Source organism: Podarcis filfolensis (genome assembly GCF_964270895.1).
Source record: "Podarcis filfolensis genome assembly, chromosome: 13".
NCBI lineage: Eukaryota > Metazoa > Chordata > Lepidosauria > Squamata > Lacertidae > Podarcis > Podarcis filfolensis.
This window is the reverse complement of record NC_139615.1, coordinates 2,481,895-2,506,166: the sequence shown is the minus strand read 5'-3', so window position 1 is coordinate 2,506,166 and position 24,272 is coordinate 2,481,895. Positions and strand designations below refer to the sequence as shown.

At 50.3% G+C, this 24,272-nt stretch overlaps 2 protein-coding genes across 2 annotated transcripts in view; both read left to right on the top strand.

The window, feature by feature from the left end:
- The window catches only part of SENP3 (SUMO specific peptidase 3), a 37,663-nt gene extending 28,863 nt beyond the window's left edge, over positions 1-8,800 (top strand). Inside the window, exon 11 of the mRNA XM_083580933.1 lies at positions 7,869-8,800. Coding sequence (XP_083437059.1) covers positions 7,869-7,979 — 111 coding nt within the window. The 3' untranslated portion in view covers positions 7,980-8,800. The remainder of the gene's footprint in view (positions 1-7,868) is intronic.
- Positions 8,801-13,801: 5,001 nt separating this feature from the next.
- On the top strand, positions 13,802-23,972 carry EIF4A1 (eukaryotic translation initiation factor 4A1). The gene is made up of 11 exons (XM_083581083.1): positions 13,802-13,890; positions 15,711-15,759; positions 15,943-16,075; positions 16,675-16,814; positions 17,898-18,066; positions 18,949-19,058; positions 19,721-19,864; positions 19,977-20,114; positions 20,960-21,049; positions 21,781-21,860; positions 23,094-23,972. The coding sequence occupies exons 1-11, from the start codon at positions 13,868-13,870 to the stop codon at positions 23,236-23,238; spliced, it is 1,221 nt and encodes a 406-aa protein (XP_083437209.1). The 5' UTR covers positions 13,802-13,867; the 3' UTR covers positions 23,239-23,972.
- The last annotated feature ends 300 nt before the right edge of the window (positions 23,973-24,272 follow it).

Here is a 24,272-nt window from a genome sequence, read left to right as displayed (position 1 = left end):
GCACCAATTCTTCTGGGTACCAGTTGCGGGAAACCGCAGGAGCGGGAGAGCGGCTCTTGTGTTCGAATCCTGATTGCGGGTTTCCCACGATGGGCATCTGGTTGGCCACTGTGAGGATTCTGGACTGGACGGGCCACTGGCCTGATCCAAAAGCTCTTCTTATGTTCTTATGGCTGCCTAGGTGAAAAGGAAGAAAAAAAAGAATCGAAAATTTTAAACCAGAAAGCATCACAGCCCAGAAGGACAAATTTATAAAGAGCCAGGGCAGCTTCGAAGGGATAATAAAGTATTGGCTCGCACAGTGGTTTCCTTTACACATAATAAAGACATATAAGCCACACACACACACACACACACACCATATTTTTCGCTCCATAAGGCGCACCGGACCATAGGGCGCACCTAGTTTTTAGAGGGGGAAATAAATAAATAAAAATCTTTTTTCCCCTCCAGCCCCAAAAGAGCAGCGTACAGGCTGCGTGCAACCTCTCCCTGCCGGAGGGGTTGCGCACGGCTATGGCACAAGCCAAGACAGCAAGCGGGAGCCATCCTACTCGCTGTCTTGGCTTGTGCCATAGCCGTGCGCAACCCCTCCAGCAGGGAGAGGCTGCGCGGGGCTAAAGCAGCCATAGCCGCGTGCAGCCTCTCCCTGCCGGAGGGACTGCGCGGGGCTATCCCTGAAGCCTTCGGAGTGCAGCGCAAGTTCCCGATGCGCTCCGCAGGCTTCAGGTTCCTTTTGCTGAAGCTGGGAGAGCAAGACTCTCCCGGCTTCAGCGAAAGGAACCGGAAGCCTCCAGAACGCAGCAGGAACTCGCGCTGCGCTCTGAAGGCTTCAGGCGGCTGTCCCTGAAGCCTGGAGAGCAAGAGGGGTCGGTGCGCACCGACACCTCTTGCTCTCCAGGCTTCAGTGAAAGCAATGCGAAGCCTCCGGAGCGCAGAGGGAGCGCACCCGCTGCGCTTCGGAGGCTTAGCGTTGCTATCGCTGAAGCCAAGGAGCCTGCATTTGCTCCATAGGACGCACACACATTTCCCCTTCATTTTTGGAGGGGGGAAAGTGCGTCCTATAGAGCGAAAAATACGGTAGTTTTCTCTACCTGTGAGTTCCATTATTATAGGGAATAAAGGTTCTATGTAGCCTTAAATGAGGCAGACATCTGCATAAACAGATGGCACTATGCAGCCATGTGCCTCAATCTTTCTGCAAGAGATGAAACCATGCCATATATTTAAAAAGCAGTCATTCAAGCTCTGCCCTTCAGTTGCTTTGAGTTCGTGAGATATCTTTTCAGGAGGTGATTTAAAAATAAATATTCAGGCGTACGAGCTATATGTTGCTGTTGTATTTTCCCTCTGAAGGGCATTTCACCTTTTATAAAGCCCCTGCGTGGAAGGGCAGTACCAAACCATGTAGTAATCTCGTCTGATCTTACATATAAGATCTGCTTTCACCCCACCCCGGTTGAGAATGCTTTCTCTGTTGCATCTGTTGTCTGTGTGAGATGATCAGACTCATGCAGTTTTCCTATTAATTCCTACATGTCCTTGCTGGGACATTCTGACATGTCAAGTACAGTGGTACCTTGGGTTAAGTACTTAATTCGTTCTGGAGGTCTGTTCTTAACCTGAAACTGATCTTAACCTGAAGCACCACTTTAGCTAATGGGGCCTCCTGCTGCTGCCACGCTGCCGGAGCATGATTTCTGTTCTCATCCTGAAGCAAAGTTCTTAACCCGAGGTACCATTTCTGGGTTAGCGGAGTCTGTAACCTGAAGCGTATGTAACCTGAGGTACCACTGTAACTCATCCTTTTCAAAAACCAAGCACTTCTTTCAAAAGAATGATCCGGAGACTTGGGTCTGGAAAGGCAGCCAAGCCGCCATCTTAAAACCTTCCACACCATGGCTGTGTTTTCGCTGTTAACAGAGTCTGTAAAGCTACGACAAATCATTATGTGAAGGCCTGCGAGGTTAAAAGGGAGTCCTCATGTCCACGAAGGTTGGGAACCGCTGTTCTAAGTGTTTCTGCTGCAAAAAAAAGCTATGCATTTAATTAAATCTACATCCCACCTTTTTCTCCAAAGAGAGCCAGTGTGGTGTAGTGGTTAAGAGCGGTGGACTCGTAAATCTGGGGAACCGGGTTCGCGTCTCCGCTCCTCCACCTGCAGCTGCTGGGTGATCTTGGGCCAGTCCCACTTCTCTGAAGTCTCTCAGCCCCACTCACCTCACAGAGTGTTTGTTGTGGGGGAGGAAGGGAAAGGAGAATGTTAGCCGCTTTGAGACTCCTTAAAGGGAGTGAAAGGCGGGATATCAAATCCAAACTCCTCTTCTTCTTCCAAAGGAGCCCAGGGTGGCATGGGGTGGGTCGGCAGGTGTGCATGTCTGCGTACACACATTGCTTTTCAGGTGAACGTCATAAAGGTGGCTTTAAAGCCCTAAACGGCCTCAAAGGCCCAGTAGACCTGAAGGAGCGTCTCCACCCCCATCGTTCTGCCCGGACGCTGAGGTCCAGCTCCAAGGGCCTTCTGGCGGTTCCCTCCCTGCGAGAAGTGAGGTTACAGGGAACCAGGCAGAGGGCCTTCTCGGTGGTGGCGCCTGCCCTGTGGAACGCCCTCCCTTCAGATGTGAAGGAAATAAGCAGCTATCTGACTTTTAGATGACATCTGAAGGCAGCCCTGTTCAGGGAAGTTTTTAACATTTGATGTTTTATCATGTTTGTAATACAGTGGTACCTCAGGTTACATACGGTTCAGGCTACAGACTCCGCTAACCCAGAAATAGTACCTCGAGTTAAGAAGTTTGCTTCAGGATGAGAACAGAAATTGCGTGGCGGCGGCAGTGGGAGGCCCCATTAGCTAAAGTGGTGCTTCAGGTTAAGAATGGACCTCTGGAACGAATTAAGTTCTTAACCTGAGGTACCACTGTATTGTGTTGCGAGCCGCCCTGAGTGGCTGGGGAAACCCAGCCAGATGGGCAGGGTAATAATATTAAGAATAACAATAATAATAATAAATTATTATTATTAAATGGAAATAATTCAGGCAAATAAGCATCATCAAATTTGCAGCCAGAAAGCAGGATTTCCCCCTTCCCGCAAATAAAAGAGAGGGTGGTCAGGAGGCAACCTCTGTTTGCAGCAACTGCAGCTCGTATCATGGGCAGCACACGAGGCTGTTCTGCCTTCCTCCCGTCTGTCAAGATTTTACTTCGAAACAACAGGCTTCAAAACACTTGCGTGGTCAGTCCAGGCCTGGCGGAATCTCAGAAGCCGTTTTCTGGGGGTGGGTGGATGCCCGGGCAGCAGGAAGAGTCAGTCCCAGTCCTGGAGGGAGGCTGTCCTGCAATGTGCGTAATCGGGGCAGGTGGATAGAATCCACCTAGACGCTAGACGCTCACAGAACTTTTTCTTCTTTAGTGCATTCATTGCGATTTAAAGTCCTTAAGAGAGAACAGTGCGGCTGCATTTGGGAAAAGTTCAGGAGAAGGGCAACCCAAATTATCAAGGGGGTTTGGCGATAAAGGTTGGAGATTGGGGGGAGGGCAGAGAAAAGGCAAGTAAGAGGCATGAAGGTGGAAGTTTGTAAAATGATGTGCTGCACAGAGAAAGCAAGGGTTTCCTCCCTCTCGCGCGACACATTTGATGGAAGCCGGGCGGTGGAGGGTTCAGGGGAGATTCAATAAAGTCCTCCTTCACGCAATACAGAGTTAAACTGTGGGACTCCCTCCCACAGGAGACGGGGTGGCCATCTCAGAAACCTCATCAGGAGGGCTTTAAACTGACTAATGTGGGGGAGGGAGACAGTGCTCCTGAACGTAGGAGTCTATCAATTGATGAAGATGATCATCCAAATGTCATAGACCAAATGGAGCAAACAGCACGCAGACCTAGTGGTGGGAGGAAAAAATCCTTAAATAAGAGACACGGGGGAATGATTAATGGACTTCAATGTCTGTACACTAATGCGCAAAGCATGGGAAATAAAGAAGATGAGCTTGAGCTCTTGGTACAGCAAACTAAATATGACATAATAGGCATCACTGAAACCTGGTGGGATAAGCCCCACGATTGGAATGTAATAATGGAGGGATACAATCTATTTCAGAGAAACAGACCAGACAAGAAAGGAGGAGGAGTGGCGTTATATGTCAGGGATGTGTATACCTGTGAAGAGATCCGAGATTTAGAACCTCAAAGCCAAAGTGAGAGCATTTGGGTGAAAATTAAGGGAGAGAAGAATAACAGTGACCTCATTGTGGGAGTTTACTATAGATCCCCAAGCCAAACGGAGGACATAGATGATGCCTTCCTGGAACAGATGGCCAAGCATGCAAAAGGAAGGGAGATAGTAGTAATGGGGGACTTCAATTACCCGGATATTTGTTGGATGTCAAACTCAGCCAAGAGCATAAGGTCAAAACAGATTCCTCACTGGCCTTGCAGACAACTTCATTGTCCAGAAAGTGGGAGAAGCAACAAGAGGAACAGCCATTTTAGATCTGGTCCTAACCAATGTTGATGACCTGGTTAGTGGGGTAGAAGTGGAAGGATCATTAGGCGCGAGTGATCATGCTCTTCTGAAGTTTACTATACAGCGGAAAGGAGCAGCCAAGCATACTAGGACTCAATTTCTTGACTTTAAGAAAGCCGACTTCATAAAACTTAGGGAAGTGCTGGGTGAGATCCTATGGACAGTAATACTAAAAGGAAAGGGAGTTCATGATGGCTGGGAGTTTGTTAAGAGGGAGATAGTAAAAGCACAACTTCAGGCAATACCAATGAGACGGAAACATGGAAGGCACCTAAAGAAGCCAGGGTGGCTCTCTAAAGAACTTTTAACTGAGTTAAGATTAAAAAAGGATGTGTACAAAAAATGGAAAAGGGGGGAAACCACCAAAGAGGAATTCAAACAAATAGCCAGCACGTGTAGACACAAAGTCAGAAAAGCTAAAGCACAGAATGAACTCAGGCTTGCTAGAGAGGTTAAAAGCAACAAAAAAGGCTTTTATGGGTATGTTCGTAGCAAAAGGAAGAACAAAGAAACAGTGGGGTCACTCAGAGGAGAAGATGGTGAAATGCAAACAGGGGACACAGAAAGGGCTGAACTCCTCAATGCCTTCTTTGCCTCAGTCTTCTCCGATAAAGAAAACAATGCCCGACCTGAAGAATTTGGAGCAAATGATTCAGCAGAGGAAACACAGCCCAGAATAACTAAGGAGATAGTACAAGAATACTAGGCTAGTTTAGATGTATTCAAGTCTCCAGGGCCAGATGAACTGCATCCAAGGGTATTAAAGGAACTGGCAGATGTGATCTCAGAAGCGCTGGCAGTCATCTTTGAGAATTCCTGGAGAACAGGCGAAGTCCCGGCAGACTGGAGGAGGGCAAATGTTGTCCCTATTTTCAAAAAAGGGGAAAAGAGAGGACCCAAATAATTACCGCCCAGTCAGTCTGACATCAATACCAGGGAAGATTCTGGAGCAGATCATTAAGCAAACAGTCTGTGAGCACCTAGAAAGGAATGCTGTGATCACCAATAGTCAGCATGGATTTCTGAAAAATAAGTCATGTCAGACTAACCTGATCTCGTTTTTTGACAGAATTACAAGCCTGGTAGATGAAGGGAACGCAGTGGATGTAGCCTACCTTGATTTCAGCAAGGCATTTGACAAGGTGCCCCATGATATTCTTGTAAAGAAGCTGGTAAAATGCGGTCTTGATTATGCTACCACTCAGTGGATTTGTAACTGGCTGACTGACCGAACCCAAAGGGTGCTCATCAATGGTTCCTCTTCATCCTGGAGAAGAGTGACTAGTGGGGTGCCACAGGGTTCTGTCTTGGGCCCGGTCTTATTCAACATCTTTATCAACGACTTGGATGATGGACTCAAGGGCATCCTGATCAAATTTGCAGATGACACCAAACTGGGAGGGGTGGCTAACACCCCAGAGGACAGGATCACACTTCAAAACGACCTTGACAGATTAGAGAACTGGGCCAAAACAAACAAGATGAATTTTAACAGGGAGAAATGTAAAGTATTGCACTTGGGCAAAAAAAATGAGAGGCACAAATACAAGATGGGTGCCACCTGGCTTGAGAGCAGTACATGTGAAAAGGATCTAGGAGTCTTGGTTGACCACAAACTTGACATGAGCCAACAGTGTGACGCGGCAGCTAAAAAAGCCAATGCAATTCTGGGCTGCATCAATAGGAGTATAGCATCTAGATCAAGGGAAGTAATAGTGCCACTGTATTCTGCTCTGGTCAGACCTCACCTGGAGTACTGTGTCCAGTTCTGGGCACCACAGTTCAAGAAGGACACTGACAAACTGGAACGTGTCCAGAGGAGGGCAACCAAAATGGTCAAAGGCCTGGAAACGATGCCTTATGAGGAACGGCTAAGGGAGCTGGGCATGTTTAGCCTGGAGAAGAGGAGGTTAAGGGGTGATATGATAGCCATGTTCAAATATATAAAAGGATGTCACATAGAGGAGGGAGAAAGGTTGTTTTCTGCTGCTCCAGAGAAGCGGGCACGGAGCAATGGATCCAAACTACAAGAAAGAAGATTCCACCTAAACATTAAGAAGAACTTCCTGACAATAAGAGCTGTTTGACAGTGGAATTTGCTGCCAAGGAGTGTGGTGGAGTCTCCTTCTTTGGAGGTCTTTAAGCAGAGGCTTGACAACCATATGTCAGGAGTGCTCTGATGGTGTTTCCTGCTTGGCAGGGGGTTGGACTCGATGGCCCTTGTGGTCTCTTCCAACTCCATGATTCTATGATTCAGTTTGGAGGGCTCTAGAAGAGGATTAGACAAATTCGTGGAGGAAAGGGCTATCGAGGGCTAGTAGCCACGATGGGGGGGGGGACGCGGGTGGCGCTGGGGATAAGGGGGGACCCCAGATCCACTGAGCAGAGGTCCTCACTCTTGGCTGGGTAGATAATGCTCTGGGGGGTCTTATTCAATCGGGCAGTTGGCCCCCAGCTACACAGCCACCACCTTCCCCTTTCTGCGGAAGAAAAATCAAGCCTCAACGCTGTGATTAGGGGTGGAAGTGTTGTTTATTAAGACAAGGCAGCCCCACCGGCCAGACCCTCTTCCGAGCTGATCTGTCGGGTCTCCCGATTACATACAGAACTGAACAGCTTTTACAGGAATGGCAAACTTACCCCAATGAGACAAGAAATGAGCATTGCAGGGGGGAAAGCACAGGAACACAGCTTCGCTGCTCAAATCCTCCTTGCTGGCTTTGAAAACACGCCAGTGCAAGTACAGTGGTACCTCTGGATGCGAACGGGATCTGTTCCGGAGCCCCGTTCACATCCAAAAGCGAACGCAACCCGCGTTTGCGCGTGCACGGGTCGCGATTTGCCGCTTCCGCACATGCTCGTGACGTCATTTTGAGCGTCTGCGCGTGCGCGAGCGGCAAAACCCGGAAGTAACACGTTCCGTTACTTCCGGGTCGCCGCAGAGCGTAACCTGAAAATGCTCAACCTGAAGCATATTCAACCCGAGGTATGACTGTAGATAAATAGGTACCGCTGCGGCGGGAAGGTAAACGCCGTTTCCATGCGCTCTGGCACTCATCACAGTGTCCTGTTGCGCCAGATGTGGTTTAGTCCTGCTGGCCACATGACCCGGAAAGCTGTCTGTGGACAAACGCTGGCTCTCTCGGCCTGAACGCAAGATGAGCGCCGCAACCCCAAAGTCGCCTTTGACTGGACTTAACCGTCCAGGGATCCTTGACCTTACCTAACGGGCACCTGGCTGGCCACTGTGAGAACGGGATGATGGGCCATTGGGCCTGATCCACCAGGGTCTTATGATGCTCTTAGGTATATACTGCTGATCCTCCTTTCCTTTCTCTTCCAGTATTCCAAATTCCTGGCACTGGGCCTCCCCTTCTCCTTCACCCAGCAGGACATGCCGAAACTGCGCCGTCAGATGTACAAGGAGTTGTGCCACTGCAAGCTCACCGCGTGACGAGCTCACACACGCAGAACACACACACACACTCATACACACACAACACAACACACCCTCCCAAAGACCGACTTGGACGGCCGGACACATGACTCCTCCTCTTCCAGCTTGACAGCAGACATCCGATTTGGGGTGTACGGAAAGCAGGCAGGGGGGGTCCTTAGGTCACTGGAACTCGTTGAGGTTTAACAAGCGGACTCGTTTGGGGGGCGGGGGGTGTCGTTTTTAACCCGAGTTAAATCCCCCTCCCCTTTCTTCTTTTTCTTCTTCTTCCTGGTCTCTCGTTTTTGTTTCGTTCGTATTTAAAACCGACCTCCGGAGGGCCCTTTCTCCGGGTTGGTTCTGTTGGGGAAGTTGCGGGGATTTTTTGGGTGGGGTGGGGAGACACACGACGGATGGGTGGGATTGAGGGCAAGCGGGTGGGATTGGGGAAGTTTCTTATCACCGAACATGCCCTCTGCACATGTTCCGCTCCGGTTCGGAGGGAGGACTGGGGGGGGGGGTAGAGTCCAAAAACGAGGGACCAGGAAGGCGGGCACGGGGGGGCGGCGGCATAAATTACCCTCCTGCCCCCCCAGCTTCTCCCTCTGCTTTATCTCGCCCTGTTAGTTACTTGTGTTAGTGGATAATGTATGTTCTGGTTTTTATCCCGCCCCCCGCCCTCAAGGGAGAGGGAGTTGGAACAGGGGAAGAAGGGGCTGTGGTGGGCGGGCGGGGGGGGCAGGTTTCTACACTGGGGCCGAGATAACGGAAACAAGCATTTTTTTATACGATGGCTACCATTGTGGGTAATAAAAGAAAAAGCATTCTTTGGAGAAAAAGGCATTTTCTAACCTCCTTGCGATGCATGGCAGTTGCACAAAGGTGTTCTGTGCAGTTTTACGAGGCGAGCAAAGAGTTTTGCACCTCCTGCCCTAGATCCGCTTTTTAAAAACAATATATATAGAGAAAAGGACACGGGTGGTGCTGTGGTCTAAACCACTGAGCCTCTTGGGCTTGCCGATCGGAAGGTCGGCGGTTCGAATTCCCGCAACGGGGTGAGCTCCCGTTGCTCGGTCCCTGCTCCTGCCAACCTAGCAGTTCGAAAGCACGTCAAAGTGCAAGTAGATAAATCGGTACTGCTCTGGCGGGAAGGTAAACGGCCTTTCTGTGTGCTGCTCTCATTTTACCAGAAGCGGCTCAGTCATGCTGGCCACATGACCCGGAAAAACTGTCTTAGGACAAATGCCAGCTCCCTCGGCCAGTAAAGCGAGATGAGTGCCGCAACCCCAGAGTCCTCCACAACTGGACTTAACGGTCAGCGGTCCCTTTACCTTTACCATTTTTATATATACAGAGAAACAAAACAAGGTCCTAAGCCTTTGTGGTGGTGAACACTGTCGGTGGCTAGGCTCTACCTCCACAAACAGGGACAGCAACGCCTTTGAATCCCGGTTTCCGGAAACTTGCAAGTTTCCCACTGGGAAATCTGGTCAGCCACTGGGAGAACTGGGTGAGGCCTCATTTGGCCTGACCCAACAGACTCCCCTCTCACCCTGCAATAGAGGAGCTTCGACAAGTGTGATGAAACCTCGGAATGGTGTGTGTTTTGGGGGGGCGGCATTCACCCGGCCTTCTTGGGGTGGAAGGCGGGGGTTCTGTCCCCCCATAGATCTGCGTCCTTCTCCCTCCATGGCATGCACGATAAATCAGTGTGGAAATCGGGTTTTTAAAATGGAACCTCCAGAGCGCCATTTCTCCAGGTTGACTCTGCTGGGAAAGTTGGGGGTCGGGGGGGGGGTTGCAGGTAAGGGGGTGTGATTGAGCTAGGGGGTGGGGATTAACACTGGAGGTCCGAAGGCAGCGCCATCTGTTGTGATCAATCACAGAGCAAGGTAGCTCTCACTTTTCTCTGCCGGCCCTGTTATTTCACCTTTTCCACTGAGCTCAAAGTGGCATACACGATTCTCCGCATCCACCCAATTCTTCATCTTATCCCAACAACCGTGCGAGGTAGACTGTTGTTGTTTAGTTGTTTAGTCGTGTCTGATGCTTCGTGACCCCCTGGACCAGAGCACGCCAGGCTCTCCTATCTTCCACTGCCTCCCGCAGTTTGGTCAAACTCATGCTGGTCGCTTCGAGAATACTGTCCAGCCATCTCGTCCTCTGTCGTCCCCTTCTCCTTCTGCCCTCCATCTCTCCCAACATCAGGGTCTTTTCCAGGGAGTCTTCTCTTCTCAGGAGGTGGCCAAAGTCTTGGAGCCTCAGCTTCAGGATCTGTCCTTCCAGTGAGCACTCAGGGCTGATTTCCTTCCGAATGGAGAGGTTGGATCTTCTTGCAGTCCACGGGATTCTCAAGAGTCTCCTCCAGCACCAGAATTCAAAAGCATCCATTCTCCGGCCAACAGCCTAGACTAGGCGGAGAAAAGCAGCGGCTGGTCCAAGCTCACCCAGTGGCCGGGGGGGGGGGGGTGGATTCGAACCCTGGTCTGTCCCAGGCCCTAGTCCAACACACTAACCACCCCTGGCTCTCTGCTGGAGGGAACACAGGCATTGTGGTGGGAGAGAGGATAGTTGGAGAGCCATTCTAAAATCGGAGCCAAGCGTTATGAAAGCAGGGGGGCGTGCTCATTTGGGGGGCCTGGAGCAAATTCCCCACAATATGCGTGTGGTGCGTTCCAACGTGGATCTCAGCTAAACCTACGCAGTGTGTGTTTATGGTGCATCTTTCATGGGCATCACACCCCCCTGGGTGCAAGAAGTTCTGCTGACTATCTGGTTTTTGCTGCATTATTAGTTTCCCTTGAACCCAGTCCTCCCTGTAGTGACTCATCCACTGGATTGAAAGCCTATGTGCTTTTGCTCCTCCGCAACGGCTCTGGGAGTGAATCACTCGGGTTACTCAGAGCCAGGAATCTTTTCTAGTCCAGCTCAAAATATTCTGGCCACTGGTTTCTCCCTCCTGGAAGGGCATAGTCGGGGCTTTAATTATAAAAATATTTATGTGCCACTGTATCGCAAAAAAAAGGATTGAAGTGGTCTGCAAGAATACCTATGTACTGTACTGTAAAATCAACTAGCCATTGGAGAAAGATAATGGTCTCAATTGCCTGCACATCCCTGGAAGCGCAGAAATGTGTTTAAAAGCTGGCACAGAAGGTGTCAGTGGCAGGGAGTCCCACAGGAACGGGCCAAAGACACAAAAGGCTCGGTTTATTGTCGTTAGAACGTGCCTCGCAAATCCAGGGGGCAACCAGCGAAGTTCCTTCAGATAATCTCAATGATCAAGCTAAAGTATAAGGGCCCAGAAAGTCCCTAAACGTACGCCACTGAACCTGGCTTGGTTTTAAGGGTAGCGTAACATTGGGCGGGGATGCGGGTGGCGCTGTGGGTTAAACCACAGGGCCTAGGACTTGCCGATCAGAAGGTCGGCGGTTCGAATCCCCGCGATGGGGTGAGCTCCCGTTGCTCGGTCCCTGCTCCTGCCAACCTAGTGCAAGTAGATAAATAGGTACCACTCCGGCGGGAAGGTAAACAGCGTTTCCGTGCGCTGCTCTGGTTCTCCAGAAGCGGCTTAGTCCTGCTGGCCACATGACCCGGAAGCTGTACGCCGGCTCCCTCAGCCAGTAAAGCGAGATGAGCGCCGCAACCCCAGAGTAAGTCACAACTGGACCTAATTGTCAGGGGTACCTTTACCTAAGATTGGGCAGCAACTTGGAGCTTCTCAGATGCTAGGAAAGCTTAGGTCTGCCTCTGGTGTTTCCATTGCTGTTTATTTTAGAGATTTGAATCCCTAGACTGGTGGCAGAATGGCCAATGAGACCATAGAACACTGGTTCTAAAATCCCTACATTGGTTCCCATGACGTTTCCAAGCACAATTCAAAGTGTTGGTGCTGACCTCGAAAGCCCTAAATGGCCTCAAAGGCCCAGTATCCTTGAAGGAGCGTCTCCACCCCCATCGTTCTGCCCGGACACTGAGGTCCAGCGCCAAGGGCCTTCTGGCAGTTCCCTCCCTGCGAGAAGTGAGGTTACAGGGAACCAGGCAGAGGGCCTTCTCGGTGGTGGCGCCCGCCCTGTGGAACGCCCTCCCATCGGATGTCAAGGAAATAAACAACTACCTGACTTTTAGATGGCATCTGAAGGCAGCCCTATATTGGGAGATTTTTAACGTCTGACGTTTTGCATTTTTTTAATGTTATGTAAACCACCCAGTGTGGCTGGGGAAACCCAGCCAGATGGGCGGGGTATAAATAATAAAATTATGATGATGATGATGATGCCCTTCGTCCGAAGATCCCAGGGCGGTTCACAACCGAAACATGCAAAATGAGAACACAAAATAATCCTCCTTGATTACTGGAGATGCTGACTGGGGCTGATGGATGCTGTCAAGTCCAACATTTTCCTCCTCTCTCTGCATTTTGCTTTCCAAAAACTGAAAGTGCCTCGGCACCCTGGATCAGTTTCAAGGTGGGCCAAGGAGGTTCAGGCGAGGGCTTCGTTTGGCTGCCTCGACAGCAGATTTTCGGTATTTACAAGGTGCCTGTTAATCGCTTCCTGCAGTGGGCCCCTAAATAGTTTAATTTAAAAACAGTAAAATATAACAGGTGGTGGTTTGTTTTTGAGAGAGAAATCAGCTGTTGCAACCCACCTTAGATTGGGCTGCTCACCTAGTCGTCACCCACCCACCAGTTGAACACCTTTGAAATAAAGGCTTTGAAATAAAAATGGGGGAGGGCAAAGGAACAGGACAGTGGAGAAGCAGGGGGGGGGACCCAGTCCAGTGGGTCAGCAGAAGGGGATCCTGACCAGTGGATCAACTGGGGGGGGGATCCGATCCACCCTCCCAGATACAAGAGGGGTTGTGGGTTGGGGGGAGTTTTCCAGTTTCAAAGGTGGAGGGGTCAGGAAATTTGGGTTTTTTTGTGGGGGAGGGCCCAAATCTTCCTGCCCAGGAACTTCCACACCACCTAGAAGTGGGCTCCCTTGTAATGAGTCGGGGCCTTTTGCTTAAAAAAAAAATGCAATTTATTTTTAAGTATAGGGTTTTTTTGGGGGGGTCTCTCAAAATTGCACCCAGTGCTTAAATTTCAGCCCAGCCCTTTTAACTTGGGGGGGGGGTGCAAATCTTCCTGCCCAGCAGCTAGAAGGGGGCTCCCTTGTAATGGGCCGGGGGGGGGCCTTTTGTAAAAAAAAAGCAAATTATTTTATTTTTTTGCAAAAAAATTTGGAAAGGTTTTTTTTTGGGGGGGGTCTTTCAAAAATGCACCCAGTGCTTAAATTTCAGCCCAGCTCTTTTAACTTTTTGGGGGGGGTGATTTTGTCCCCCCCCCAGGCCTATATCACGTGGTGCTCTGCCCTCCCCGCTGGACAAAGGCAGCAGGCCCAAAATTCAGGCCCCAACGCCTAACCACGTGGGCCTTTTTCCTCTCCCTGTCTCCCCCCCCTCCTTAGAACCCGCCTCCTCCTCTTTCGGGCTCCCATTGGCCCACCGTCTCGACGGACGCGGCCGCCGACCAACCAGAACCCGGCGCTCCCCGCTGACGTCACGACGCCCGACTTCTTTCCACCTCTCCCTTTCCCCCAACCCCCCACGCTCCCCTCTCTCGGTTTGACGTCACCATTAAAAAAAAAACCCGCCCGTCACGGATCCTCCTCGTCCAATGGGAACGCGGTGGCGGCGAGCCGCTGGCCAATGGCGTCTCCGGAAGCGGAGGAGGGGGAAGGCGGCGGGCCAATAGGGGCGAAGCCGGTCGGGGAGAAGCGCGCGGGGCCAATGGCGTGAGGCGGGCGGCTGGGCGGGCTCAGGGGGGAAGAGGGCCAATGGAGGAGGGGCCGCGGGGCGGGGCCTCGGCGGGATGTTATAAGGGGGAGCGAAGCGGGCGGGGCTAGGACCTTTTCCCCAGGATGTCTGCGAGTCAAGAGAGCCGGTGAGTGAGCGGGCGAGGGAGAGAGAGAGAGCGCGCGCGGCAGGGCCTCCCCCCCCATATCCGCCCTATGGGCCCGTCCAGGCCTCTTCTCCTCCCTCAAGGTTCTATGGGCGGACCGAACCATTACGCGGCAAAGGGGGGGGGGATAAGCGAAAGAGAGGCGCTTTCCTCACAGCGAAAGAACCGCGAATTGTTTCCTCCTCCTCCTCGCCTTCCTCCATTTTGTTCCCTCGCTTTTAAGTCCCCCACCTCGGCTCATTCCACGTGGCCGGCCAGGTCGCGGCCGGCGCCCCCATTTTCGGGAGTGGACCCGTCCTCCCCCCGTAAGGTCTCTGCGGCTTTGGGCCGAGACCATTTTCATCGCGGGGGGGGGGGAGAGAAAAAAAAAGCCGGAACGGGCCTCGCTCCCCAATACCGGCGTGTGGAGAACTTCCTTCGCCGCCATTTCGGCCGGGAGGGAGCGCGGGGCGTCGCTTTCTGTAATGGCGTTGTCTCTTATTTTCTCCCCTTTGGGGGGTTTTATCTCCCCCAAGTTTTTTTTCTCGAATGCTCGCGGGCGGTTCCATTTTTCGTCGAGAAAAAGGGGGGGAATCTCTTCCTTAAGGCTTTTTTTTGGTGAAGAGGAGGCGATATTCTTTCCGTGCCGAGTGTCCCCCGTGTGGAGGGCGAAGGGAAAAAAAGGCGGCCTGCCCCTTTTTTCTCCTCTTCCCCCTCCCTTTTCAGCCATTTTGAGCCTTTCCCTCTTACACAAGTTTTCCTCCTCCCCCCCCCCCCATTTCTCCTTTTTCCTCAGTGGTCTGCTCCTTCCCCCCCCTCCTCCTCATTTGGACTCGCCCATCCTTTCCCCGCTCCCCCCCCCCCCCCGGGGGGCAGTTGGGCAATTCCATTTCCGTACCGCGCAGACTTGGCACGGGCGAGCCCATTTTAGAGAAATGGGGGGGAGACAGAAGCATCGCGGTCTTTATTTTTTTTTCTCCCCCCGCGGCGGGCGCGTCCATTTCTCCCTTCGTTTCTCCCCCCCCCCCCCTTTCTCCCGCCCTGCCTATTGTCCTGTCGCTTCGCATCCGGGAACTCTGCGCCCGTGACGTCACGGGCCTGTGGCCAGAGGCGCGGGGAGGGAGGAGCCTCTTGCCCTTAAAAGGAAAGCAGGAAGAAAGAAGGAGCGGGGAGGCACGTGGGGAGCGGCGAATGGGCCGCCAGGGGACACGTTGAGCTTACGGCATCGCCTCCCTCCTCTTTGGCTAGGACGGGGTGGCAAAGGGGCCTGTGGAACTCACAGCCACCAGATCAGGGGAGGAGAGAGCAAGAGCTCTGCTGGATCAGGCATCGCCTTCCTCCTCTCCAGCTGGGGGGCGGGGGGAGGAATAGCTGGAGCTGACAAAGAGGCCTGTGGAACTCACAGCCACAAGATCAGGGAGGAGAGAACAAGAGCTCTGCTGGGGTTGGCAAAGGGGCCTGTGGAACTCGCAGCCACAAGATCAGGGAGGAAAGAACAAGAGCTCTGCTGGGGTTGGTAAAGGGGCCTGTGGAACTCACAGCCACAAGATTGGGAGGAGAGAACAAGAGCTCTGCTGGATCAGGCCAGTGGCAGTGTACCTCTGGCCAAACAAGTGGGAAAGCCCTGGTGGTGGTGGTCAAATTCTGACCTTCCAAGGGGAAAACCTGACCTCTATTTGTCACATAAGGCTATTCCTTACATAAGCTATTGCAAAACAAAGTGCCTTTTGGAGCCGTAATAATATGCAATGGGTGGGGAGTGCATTTATATTTTCCTGGTTGCTCATTTGAGCGCTTCTAAAATGTTGTTTTTCTTCCTCTAGACCTAGAGACAATGGCCCCGAAGGGATGGACCCCGATGGTGTCATTGAGGTAAGAAACTACCCATGTCCGGAGTCAGTTGGATAACTAAATAATGGGGGAAACATACCATGATCTCTGTATCCCAACCAACACAGTGGCATCCAGATTGCCCAGAATACCTGCTTGGGTGTTACTTTTGAGAGGGTTGGGACTTGGCTGAGGGAGCTCACCTTTCCCTGCTTCTCCCTACAGAGCAATTGGAACGAGATCGTTGACAGTTTCGATGACATGAACTTGTCGGAGTCCCTCCTGCGAGGAATCTACGCCTATGGTTTTGAGAAGCCCTCCGCCATCCAGCAGCGAGCCATTCTCCCTTGTATCAAGGGTGAGGCTAACTGCTCAAGCACACTTCTTCAAAAGGGGGTGGGGGGCCCTGTGTAGAAGGAGGGGAGTATAGGGAAAGGCAGGCAGCGAAAGAGAGAAAACATTGATTTCTAAGTTGACTGCTTAGAGTGCTACGCTGGCGAGCAAGCATTAAGTCCGTCCTGCTGTCTGCCCTACAGATATTTTGGGCTTTCATTTCCATTAGTCCTCTATCAACGTGGCTAGGAATGATGGGGATTTGCAGTCTTAAAAATCTGGCATGCCCCAGGGTGAGGGTGGGGGCTGATTTTTTCTGATCAACAAAACTAGGCAGGAAGGAAGGAATTTTGGGAGATCTTTTCCAAATGCAGCTGTCCTACTTGCCTCAGGTCCTTGTCTCCATCATCCCCCTTGCTACTGGGCAAAGAGGCACCTCTGAATGTGGTGACTATCTTATATCTAGCAGGGGGATATAAACGTTACCCTATTCATCCCAGCACAGCATTCCTCCCCGTGGCTGTCGGCTGGTTCATGCTGGGGAAACACCCTGTCACGGTTGGCAGGATGTGGTAGTTGTCCTTGTGTGTGTTTGTGACACCGTCCTGCTTTCCTTCTGCCCAGGTTACGATGTGATTGCTCAGGCCCAGTCTGGCACTGGGAAGACCGCCACTTTTGCGATCTCCATCTTACAGCAAATTGAGCTAGACCTGAAAGCTACCCAAGCACTGGTCCTGGCCCCAACAAGAGAGTTGGCTCAGCAGGTAAGCCTTTCCCCCCTCTTTCCAGCCCATAGTAATAATAATTATTTATTATTTATACCCTGCCCATCTGGCTGGGTTTCCCCAGCCACTCTGGGCGGCTCCCAACAGAATATTAAGAACACCATCAAAACTTCCCTAAATAGGGCTGCCTTCAGATGTGCACAGCTTTGTCTTGTATAAAAACACGTGTCCTCTTTTTGCAGGTGGAACTGAGGGCCCCAAAAACAAACTCCAGAGGTCTCCATTCATTCCTCTGGTTTAATGGGCAAAGAGGCGCCTTTATAAACTGTCTGACAGACAGAACGTGCACAGGTGAAGCTTTATCCATAATTGCATTTCTGTACTAGGAAAGGCTTAACCTGTTGGAGTTTCTGCCTGCCGCACAGCTGTGAAAGGCGCAAGGACCCTGCTTCTCTCCCCCCTTCCACCAAAATCTGAGCAGACGTGTATAAAAGTTTCTGTTCAATTTATATCCTGCGGTAAAGCCAAGGCCATAAACCTATGGCCCATCTAGCACCATAATCCTGTTCTTGGTTTCTCCAACCTCTCTTAAAGCCATCTGAGTTGGTGACCTTTGCTGCATCCTAAGGGAGGGAGTTCCACAGACTTAACTGCGTGAAGGAGTGCTTCATCTGTCCCCTTAAGTGACCCTGCTTGCCTCCCAGGCTCCTGTCCTCCCTTTGACATTGGCTCCCAGCCTCTTGTGTCCTGCGTCTCCTTCCTTGGCGTGCAAGAGCATTTTGAGGGGCTTTATTCTTTTCCTCCTGGCCTGGTCCCGCTTCACAAAGTGAAACCAAAGAGGCTTGCCGCTGAAGGAAGGAATCCTGTTCTCTTCCATCTGTCTTCCCTCCCCCAGCCAGTTGACGAAAGAGGCACCTTGCAAAAAGTGGGGGCCTCTTTTTCTCCGGCCGGGGGACAGCGACCATCCCTGTTCATCCCAGCACAGTGTCTCTCCCGTGGCTGTTTGCTGGTTCATGCTGGGGAAACAAACGTGTTGGCACCGGGAGGCCATTACCCTTGACCAGCGCCAGGTAAGAGAATCCAGACCCCGCTAACAACTCTGCCCCTCTCATCCTCCCACAGATCCAGAAGGTCGTGATGGCCCTAGGAGACTACATGGGCGCCTCCTGCCATGCTTGTATAGGCGGGACTAACGTCCGCGCCGAGGTGCAGAAACTGCAGATGGAGGCCCCCCATATCATTGTCGGGACCCCTGGACGTGTCTTTGACATGTTGAACAGGCGATACCTGTGTGAGTATCTGCATTCTTCAGTTTCCCTCCAGGTAGCAGCACAATCTGCAACTCATGATCTTACAATCTTTATAATAATAATTTGTTATATGTTTCCCCAGCCACTCTGGGCAGCTTCCCACAAAGATTAAAAATACATTAAAGTGTCACACATTAAAAACTTCCCTAAACAGGGCTGCCTCATTGCCGAAAACACCCATTTCCCCCAACATCTGGTCTGCCTGTGTTTTTATGTAATAAGTTCGCTTAATTGTAGTTATTACAGATTAAGCTTTCTCAACCCATTTGGCTCTAGTAGGCTGCCATAACCTGAGCAGCAGTTTTAAGGTTAGACACGATTCCTCTGCCAGAATTTGAATCCATAGATTTCAGGTCCTGCAGAACAAGCTGGCCCCATCTTCCATGGGAGATCCCTTCGGATATTTGAAGCTGGGTATTGGGTGGGATAGAATTAATAGAGGCTATTGGGCAGGGTAGAAATAATACATTATTATTTGGGGTGCCCTCAGTCTTCTCCACACTAGACACACCCAACTTCCTCGAAGCGTTCCTCATCAGGACTTTGTTACGAGCCTTATCTCTGGCTTGTGTGACTTTGCTCCAGGCGGCAGAGTTGCCATTTTCATAAACCAGATCCGTATCGCCCCGCCTTGCTGTTCTGTGATGATCTCCCATGCGTGTCATCTGACTCCCATCAACCCCCCATATTTCCCTCCCAGTTGGCGTTCTGCTGTGCTGGGAGAGAAAGGTGTGGGTTTCGGAAGTGATCATAGCTCTTGAAAGATTCCTGAGAACAGCCGCCAGCCGCCATCCCATTGAGGAGACACTCTGTCTCTACCACCCCACTTCAAAGTCCTCACCAAGGCTCCTTTGTCTCTGCAGCGCCCAAGTTCATCAAGATGTTTGTGCTGGATGAGGCCGACGAGATGTTGAGCCGAGGTTTCAAGGACCAGATCTATGACATCTTCCAGAAACTGAGTGGGAACACACAGGTACGGTAATTTCTCACCTCGCTGGGGCAGAGAGTTCCACAGGTCTTGGCCAATGGTGCTTATCGTCGTCGAATGAGCCTCAGTAGGCTCTTTAGATCTCTGCGATGGAAGGTTTAGGCCAGTGGTGGCCAAATTTGGCCCTCCAGTTGTTTTGGGATTACAATTCCCATCATCCCTGTCCACTGGTCCTGTTAGCTAGGGTTTATTTATTTGGACATGGGTATTTATTAAATTTTATAACAAATAATGATACAAATCTCATTCACCATGTTATTTACAATTATTCTCCCTTCCCTCAACTCCCCTCTTCTGAGTTTTTTAGTTTTATTTATTGTATCCTGCTTTTCCTACACAAAAATAAAATCCCTTATCATTTCTCTGATGGTGATGATGGGAGTTGTAGTCCAAAAACAGCTGGATTGGCCACCACTGTTAAGCAAACCTTGAGGTACCCTGGACCTAAATTGCTCACAGCTTTGTTCAAGGACCTTGAACCTGGCTCACATACTCTCTGCCAGGTGATTTCCCTCCCCCAGTAACCCGACTGCCACGTTCTGCAGCAGCTGGAGGCTCCTGAGCCAGACCCAGGGCAGCCCCACATAGAGTACATAGCCTTGAGGGTACCAATGTATTGACCCGCAGCCCCTCTGCCCCCTTTCCAGGTGGTGCTTCTGTCTGCCACCATGCCCATGGATGTCCTGGAGGTGACCAAGAAATTCATGCGGGACCCGATCCGTATCCTGGTCAAGAAGGAGGAGCTCACCCTGGAGGGTATTAGGCAGTTCTACATAAACGTGGAGAGGGAGGTACGTGGCGACTGTTACGTGGGGGTTGTGGGGTGGCCGGGAGGAGGTGTTGATTTAAATTTGGAGTGGGTCTTCTACTTCGGTTATAACTCTCCTCCCTCTCGTGCCAAAGGAGTGGAAGCTGGACACCCTGTGCGATCTCTACGAGACCCTCACCATCACCCAAGCCGTCATCTTCATCAACACCCGAAGGAAGGTGGACTGGCTCACCGAAAAGATGCATGCCCGGGACTTCACAGTTTCCGCCATGGTGGGTGAAAGAGCCTTTCCTTGCGGGGAGGGGGGAGTCCTGTGCAGGGTTGTCTGATGGGGATGTATCTCAGTCTGTATAAATTTGCTTCTGTGGAAAGGGCCCGGGAGCCTTTAAGCACAAGCTGTGTTAATAGGATTGCAGGCAAGAAACTAGATAGTGGTTTCTCAAGCTCACCCACCCCTCTTCTGTATGCTATAAAAAGCATTGTTCAGAATAGGGGTTTTCGCAACCCGCTGAAATTGAAAGCAGTAGCAATTGCAGTTACTCTAAATCCAATTAAAATTTCAGTTTAATGCAACAAAACTGCTTAACTTCAACCAGCAATCACCAGCTTTTCAAAGGCATTTACAGGACATCCTTGCCTCTTTGCACTGTCCTCAATAATCCCCCTCCCCACCCCCCTCAGAAAGTTGGCCACCAAGGATTAGGTGTCTTGTGAACTGAGTTGGGGGAGACTTTGATGCTGTCCCAGGAATGAAGAAAGGCATGCTGTGAATTTAACTAAAGTGTGGCTTTTAAAATTGTCAATAAATTTAGTTTTCTCAACAACAACAAAATAGGAGGAAATGGTAAATTTTTCAACCTTCGAGTTAGAGAAAAAGCAGCAATTCAGATAAACAATAGCGTCAACACCATGTAAGAAACAAAAGATTATCCAAAAGTGAGATCAGGGCACAAATGAGATGATTCTGTAATGTGACGCGAGAAGAAAATGGGAATAGTCACGTTTGGGAAAGAAAATGGGTAAGGGTTGTTGGGTTCTATAATTTTCCATAAACTTACAAAATTAGATTAAGGTGCTGGGGGTGAAAACCAACTCTCTCTCTCCACCTTCTTTGCAGCATGGAGACATGGACCAGAAGGAGCGCGATGTCATCATGAGGGAGTTCCGCTCTGGCTCCAGCCGTGTCCTGATCACCACAGACTTACTGGTTAGTGTGGGGCGTGGAAGAGGGACGTCCGCTGAACGTGGGATGATTCAGGAGAGGTTGAACTGTGGAACTCACTTCCACAGTGGGCAATAATGGCCAACGACAAATTCACGGAAAACGCCCTTGTGCAGTGCAGATTAGTTGCACTACAGAGAGCTTGCTGGGGAGACCACACATTACAAGGAACACAAAATAACTTTAGCAAGCTTTTAATAACAAAAACTCCTTTTGCATTAAATATATCAACAAGCATGACCCATCCACCAGGGTACTGAGAGAGCTAGGTGCTGCTCTTTATATACTATACCCAATTGCCGACGCAGCTTAATTAACACAACTTAACAGCGCCTGCTATACTGCTTCACAGCTGCAAAACTGAGTCACGTTATTTGCTGTTGCCCTTAAAGACATACACATCTTGTGGAACAATAATGAACCTTCAAATTTAAAGAGACCATTCAACAACACCCACGTCGTGCTTGTGGGTCTGCCGTGTTTGTCCGGTTGGCTCCCCACCCAAGGAGATTCCCTCTCTGCCTGGCTGGCGCAGTGCTGCTGGCGGATTGTAGCTCCTTGGCACACGAGTCGCGGGGGCTGCTCTTCACCATGGCTGGCACCCGCCACCAAGGTGCCCTGCCACGTAGCAGCCGCCCACAGTTGGAAACTTGCAAGCACAACCGGGTGATAGCTGTTGGCGAAACTGCTAAACTGTCCGCACTTCTCATTCCCAGGCCCGTGGCATTGATGTCCAGCAGGTGTCCCTGGTCATCAACTACGACCTGCCAACCAACCGTGAGAACTACATACACAGGTGAGATCCTTGTTTTTCTCCCCCTCACTTTCTGGTCCCTCTCAGGCTTCTTTATATATAATTATTTTATTAAATTTTTCCATTACAAATAAGTCCATACAACCATGTTTGCAAATTTCCAATTTTTGAACTTCCATCGGCACCTCCATCAATCATCCATTTTCCCTATCTTCACGCATTTTCTATATATAATATTGCCCGTTAATATTATCCTTCCATCTCTGTTTCTTTTTTACAATATACTTGTACTATCACAAAACCTCCTTAAAACCCACTAGCGTTATCTGTTCATCACATATAGTTTTCAGATAATCCATAAACTTTCCCCAGTCCTCGATGAATTTGTGATCTTTCTGGTATCTAATTTTCCCAGTCATTTTATCCAGTTCTGCGTAATCCATAAGTTTCATTCTCCACTCATTCAAAGTCGGTAGTTCCTCTTGTTTCCATTTTGGGGCCATTAATATTCTTGCCGCTGTTATTGCATACTGGAAAAGTTTGTAATCCCTTCTATTTATCTCTCTTCCTGTTATTCCTAACAAAAAGGCTTCTGGTTTTTTTACAAACGTATATTTAAGCATCTTTTTCAACTATATCATAATGCAAAACACCACCACCACCCCATTGTGGTGCTGTTGCTGTCACGCAGGGGGCGCTGTGGTCCAAAGAACAGCCTTTTGGGCTTGCCGATCAGAAGGTCGGTGGTTCAAATCCCTGTGACAGGGTGAGCTCCCGTTGCTTTGTCCCAGCTCTTGCCAACCTAGCAGTTTGAAAGCATGCCAGTGCAAGTAGATAAATAGGTACCCACTGTGGCAGGAAGGTAAACGGCGGTTCCATGCGCTCTGGTTTCCGTCACAGTGTCCTGTTGTGCCAGAAGCGCAAGTTGCCTATGGACAAACAGTGGCTTCCTCGGCCTGAAAGCCAGATGAGCGCCGCAACCCCAGAGTCGCCTTTGGCTGGACCCAACCGTCCACGGGTCCTTTTAGTGTGTTTTTGGTCTTTGTTGGAAGCCGCCCAGAGCGGCTGGAGAAGCCCAGCCAGATAGGTGGGGTACAAATAAAATACTAATATTAATAATATTTATTACCTTTACCTTGCCTAATGGGCACCTGGCTGGCACTCTGAGAACAGGAAGATGGGCCATTGGGCCTGATCCACCGGGCCTTATGTCTTTTACCTTTTACCTGCTCCCCCCAGTAAACACTTCCCTCTTTTTCTTTCGCACCCCTCCAGGATCGGCCGAGGGGGCCGTTTTGGAAGGAAAGGAGTTGCGATCAACATGGTGACGGAAGAAGACAAGCGCACGCTTCGCGACATCGAGACATTCTACAACACCTCCATTGAGGAGATGCCTCTCAACGTGGCTGACCTCATCTGAGCTGCCTCCGTAGGGGCTCACTGTGCCTGCGAGAACCCCCCCTTCCCGCCCCCCCAATTAGGCACAATCCTCTCTTACCCCCCACCCTTACAAAAATGCCTGCCCTTTTCTATTTTTTTGAGTTTTCTTGCCTTTTGAATAAATGTCACTCTCTCTGGGGGCAGAATGACCTCTTTTAGTGTTTACTGGCGCCTTTTCTCTTGTCTCGGTCTCTCCCCCCCCCCTTACTTGTCGACTTCACTAGGAATTCGGGAAGCAGATCATAGAAGCCACGATTCCTGGCATCTATAATCTCCTCCCTGCTGTGCCCCACCCCACTCCCCACGGGGAAAAAAGACGTATTTCATAGTCTCTTCAAAATTCAACCTTTCAACAAAATCGTGGTGCTATAGCAGGAAAGACGACCCCCCCCCCTTGGAGAATCGAAAGGGTGTGGGTGTTTCTGTTTTCTCCCTGACTTAAAAATCATTGGTTCAGAAAAAGGAAAAAAAATCACTGATTCAAAGCAAATTGCCAAGACGTTTTGTTTCCCCCCTCCTCTGTGTATCTCAGAAATGAGACCTTTTCCCCCCAACACACTTTGTTAAGATAAAATCTAAAAAAAAATTGAAAACTTTTCATACGGCAAAAAAATCTGTACGTGCAACCTTAAGACCTTTTTTTTTTTGTATAGCTATTATTTATTCAAAAGGAAAGTTACAGTGACCAAAATAAACGTGATCTTGAGAAAACTCTATGCGCCTTGGGTGATTTTTGTGAATTTTTAAGAAAGGGAGGGGGTGCCTTACTTGACCATTTGCCTCCGAGAATATTAGTGCTATCAAAGTGGGGAGGGGGTGCTTTTATATAATAAGTTTTTCTTTCAAGGTCTTCAACCCTGTGAGGCATCGTGGCCGGGTAGGGATTCGAACCCTGCACTTCCAGCACCCTAAGCATTTGGCCACAGTGGCAAGACACAAGGTCTAGAAGCTTGCTTTTTTATGAGGAAGTGACGGCAAGCTTCTATGCTGTGATAGCTTTTTTCTTTATGGACA

Coding starts and splice junctions, on each gene's coding strand:
- EIF4A1 (XM_083581083.1), top strand. CDS start 13,868: ATGTCTGCGAGTCAAGAGAGCCG. Junction 13,891..15,710: donor TCTGCGAGTCAAGAGAGCCG/GTGAGTGAGCGG, acceptor TTCTTCCTCTAG/ACCTAGAGACAATGGCCCCG. Junction 16,076..16,674: donor CATTCTCCCTTGTATCAAGG/GTGAGGCTAACT, acceptor CCTTCTGCCCAG/GTTACGATGTGATTGCTCAG.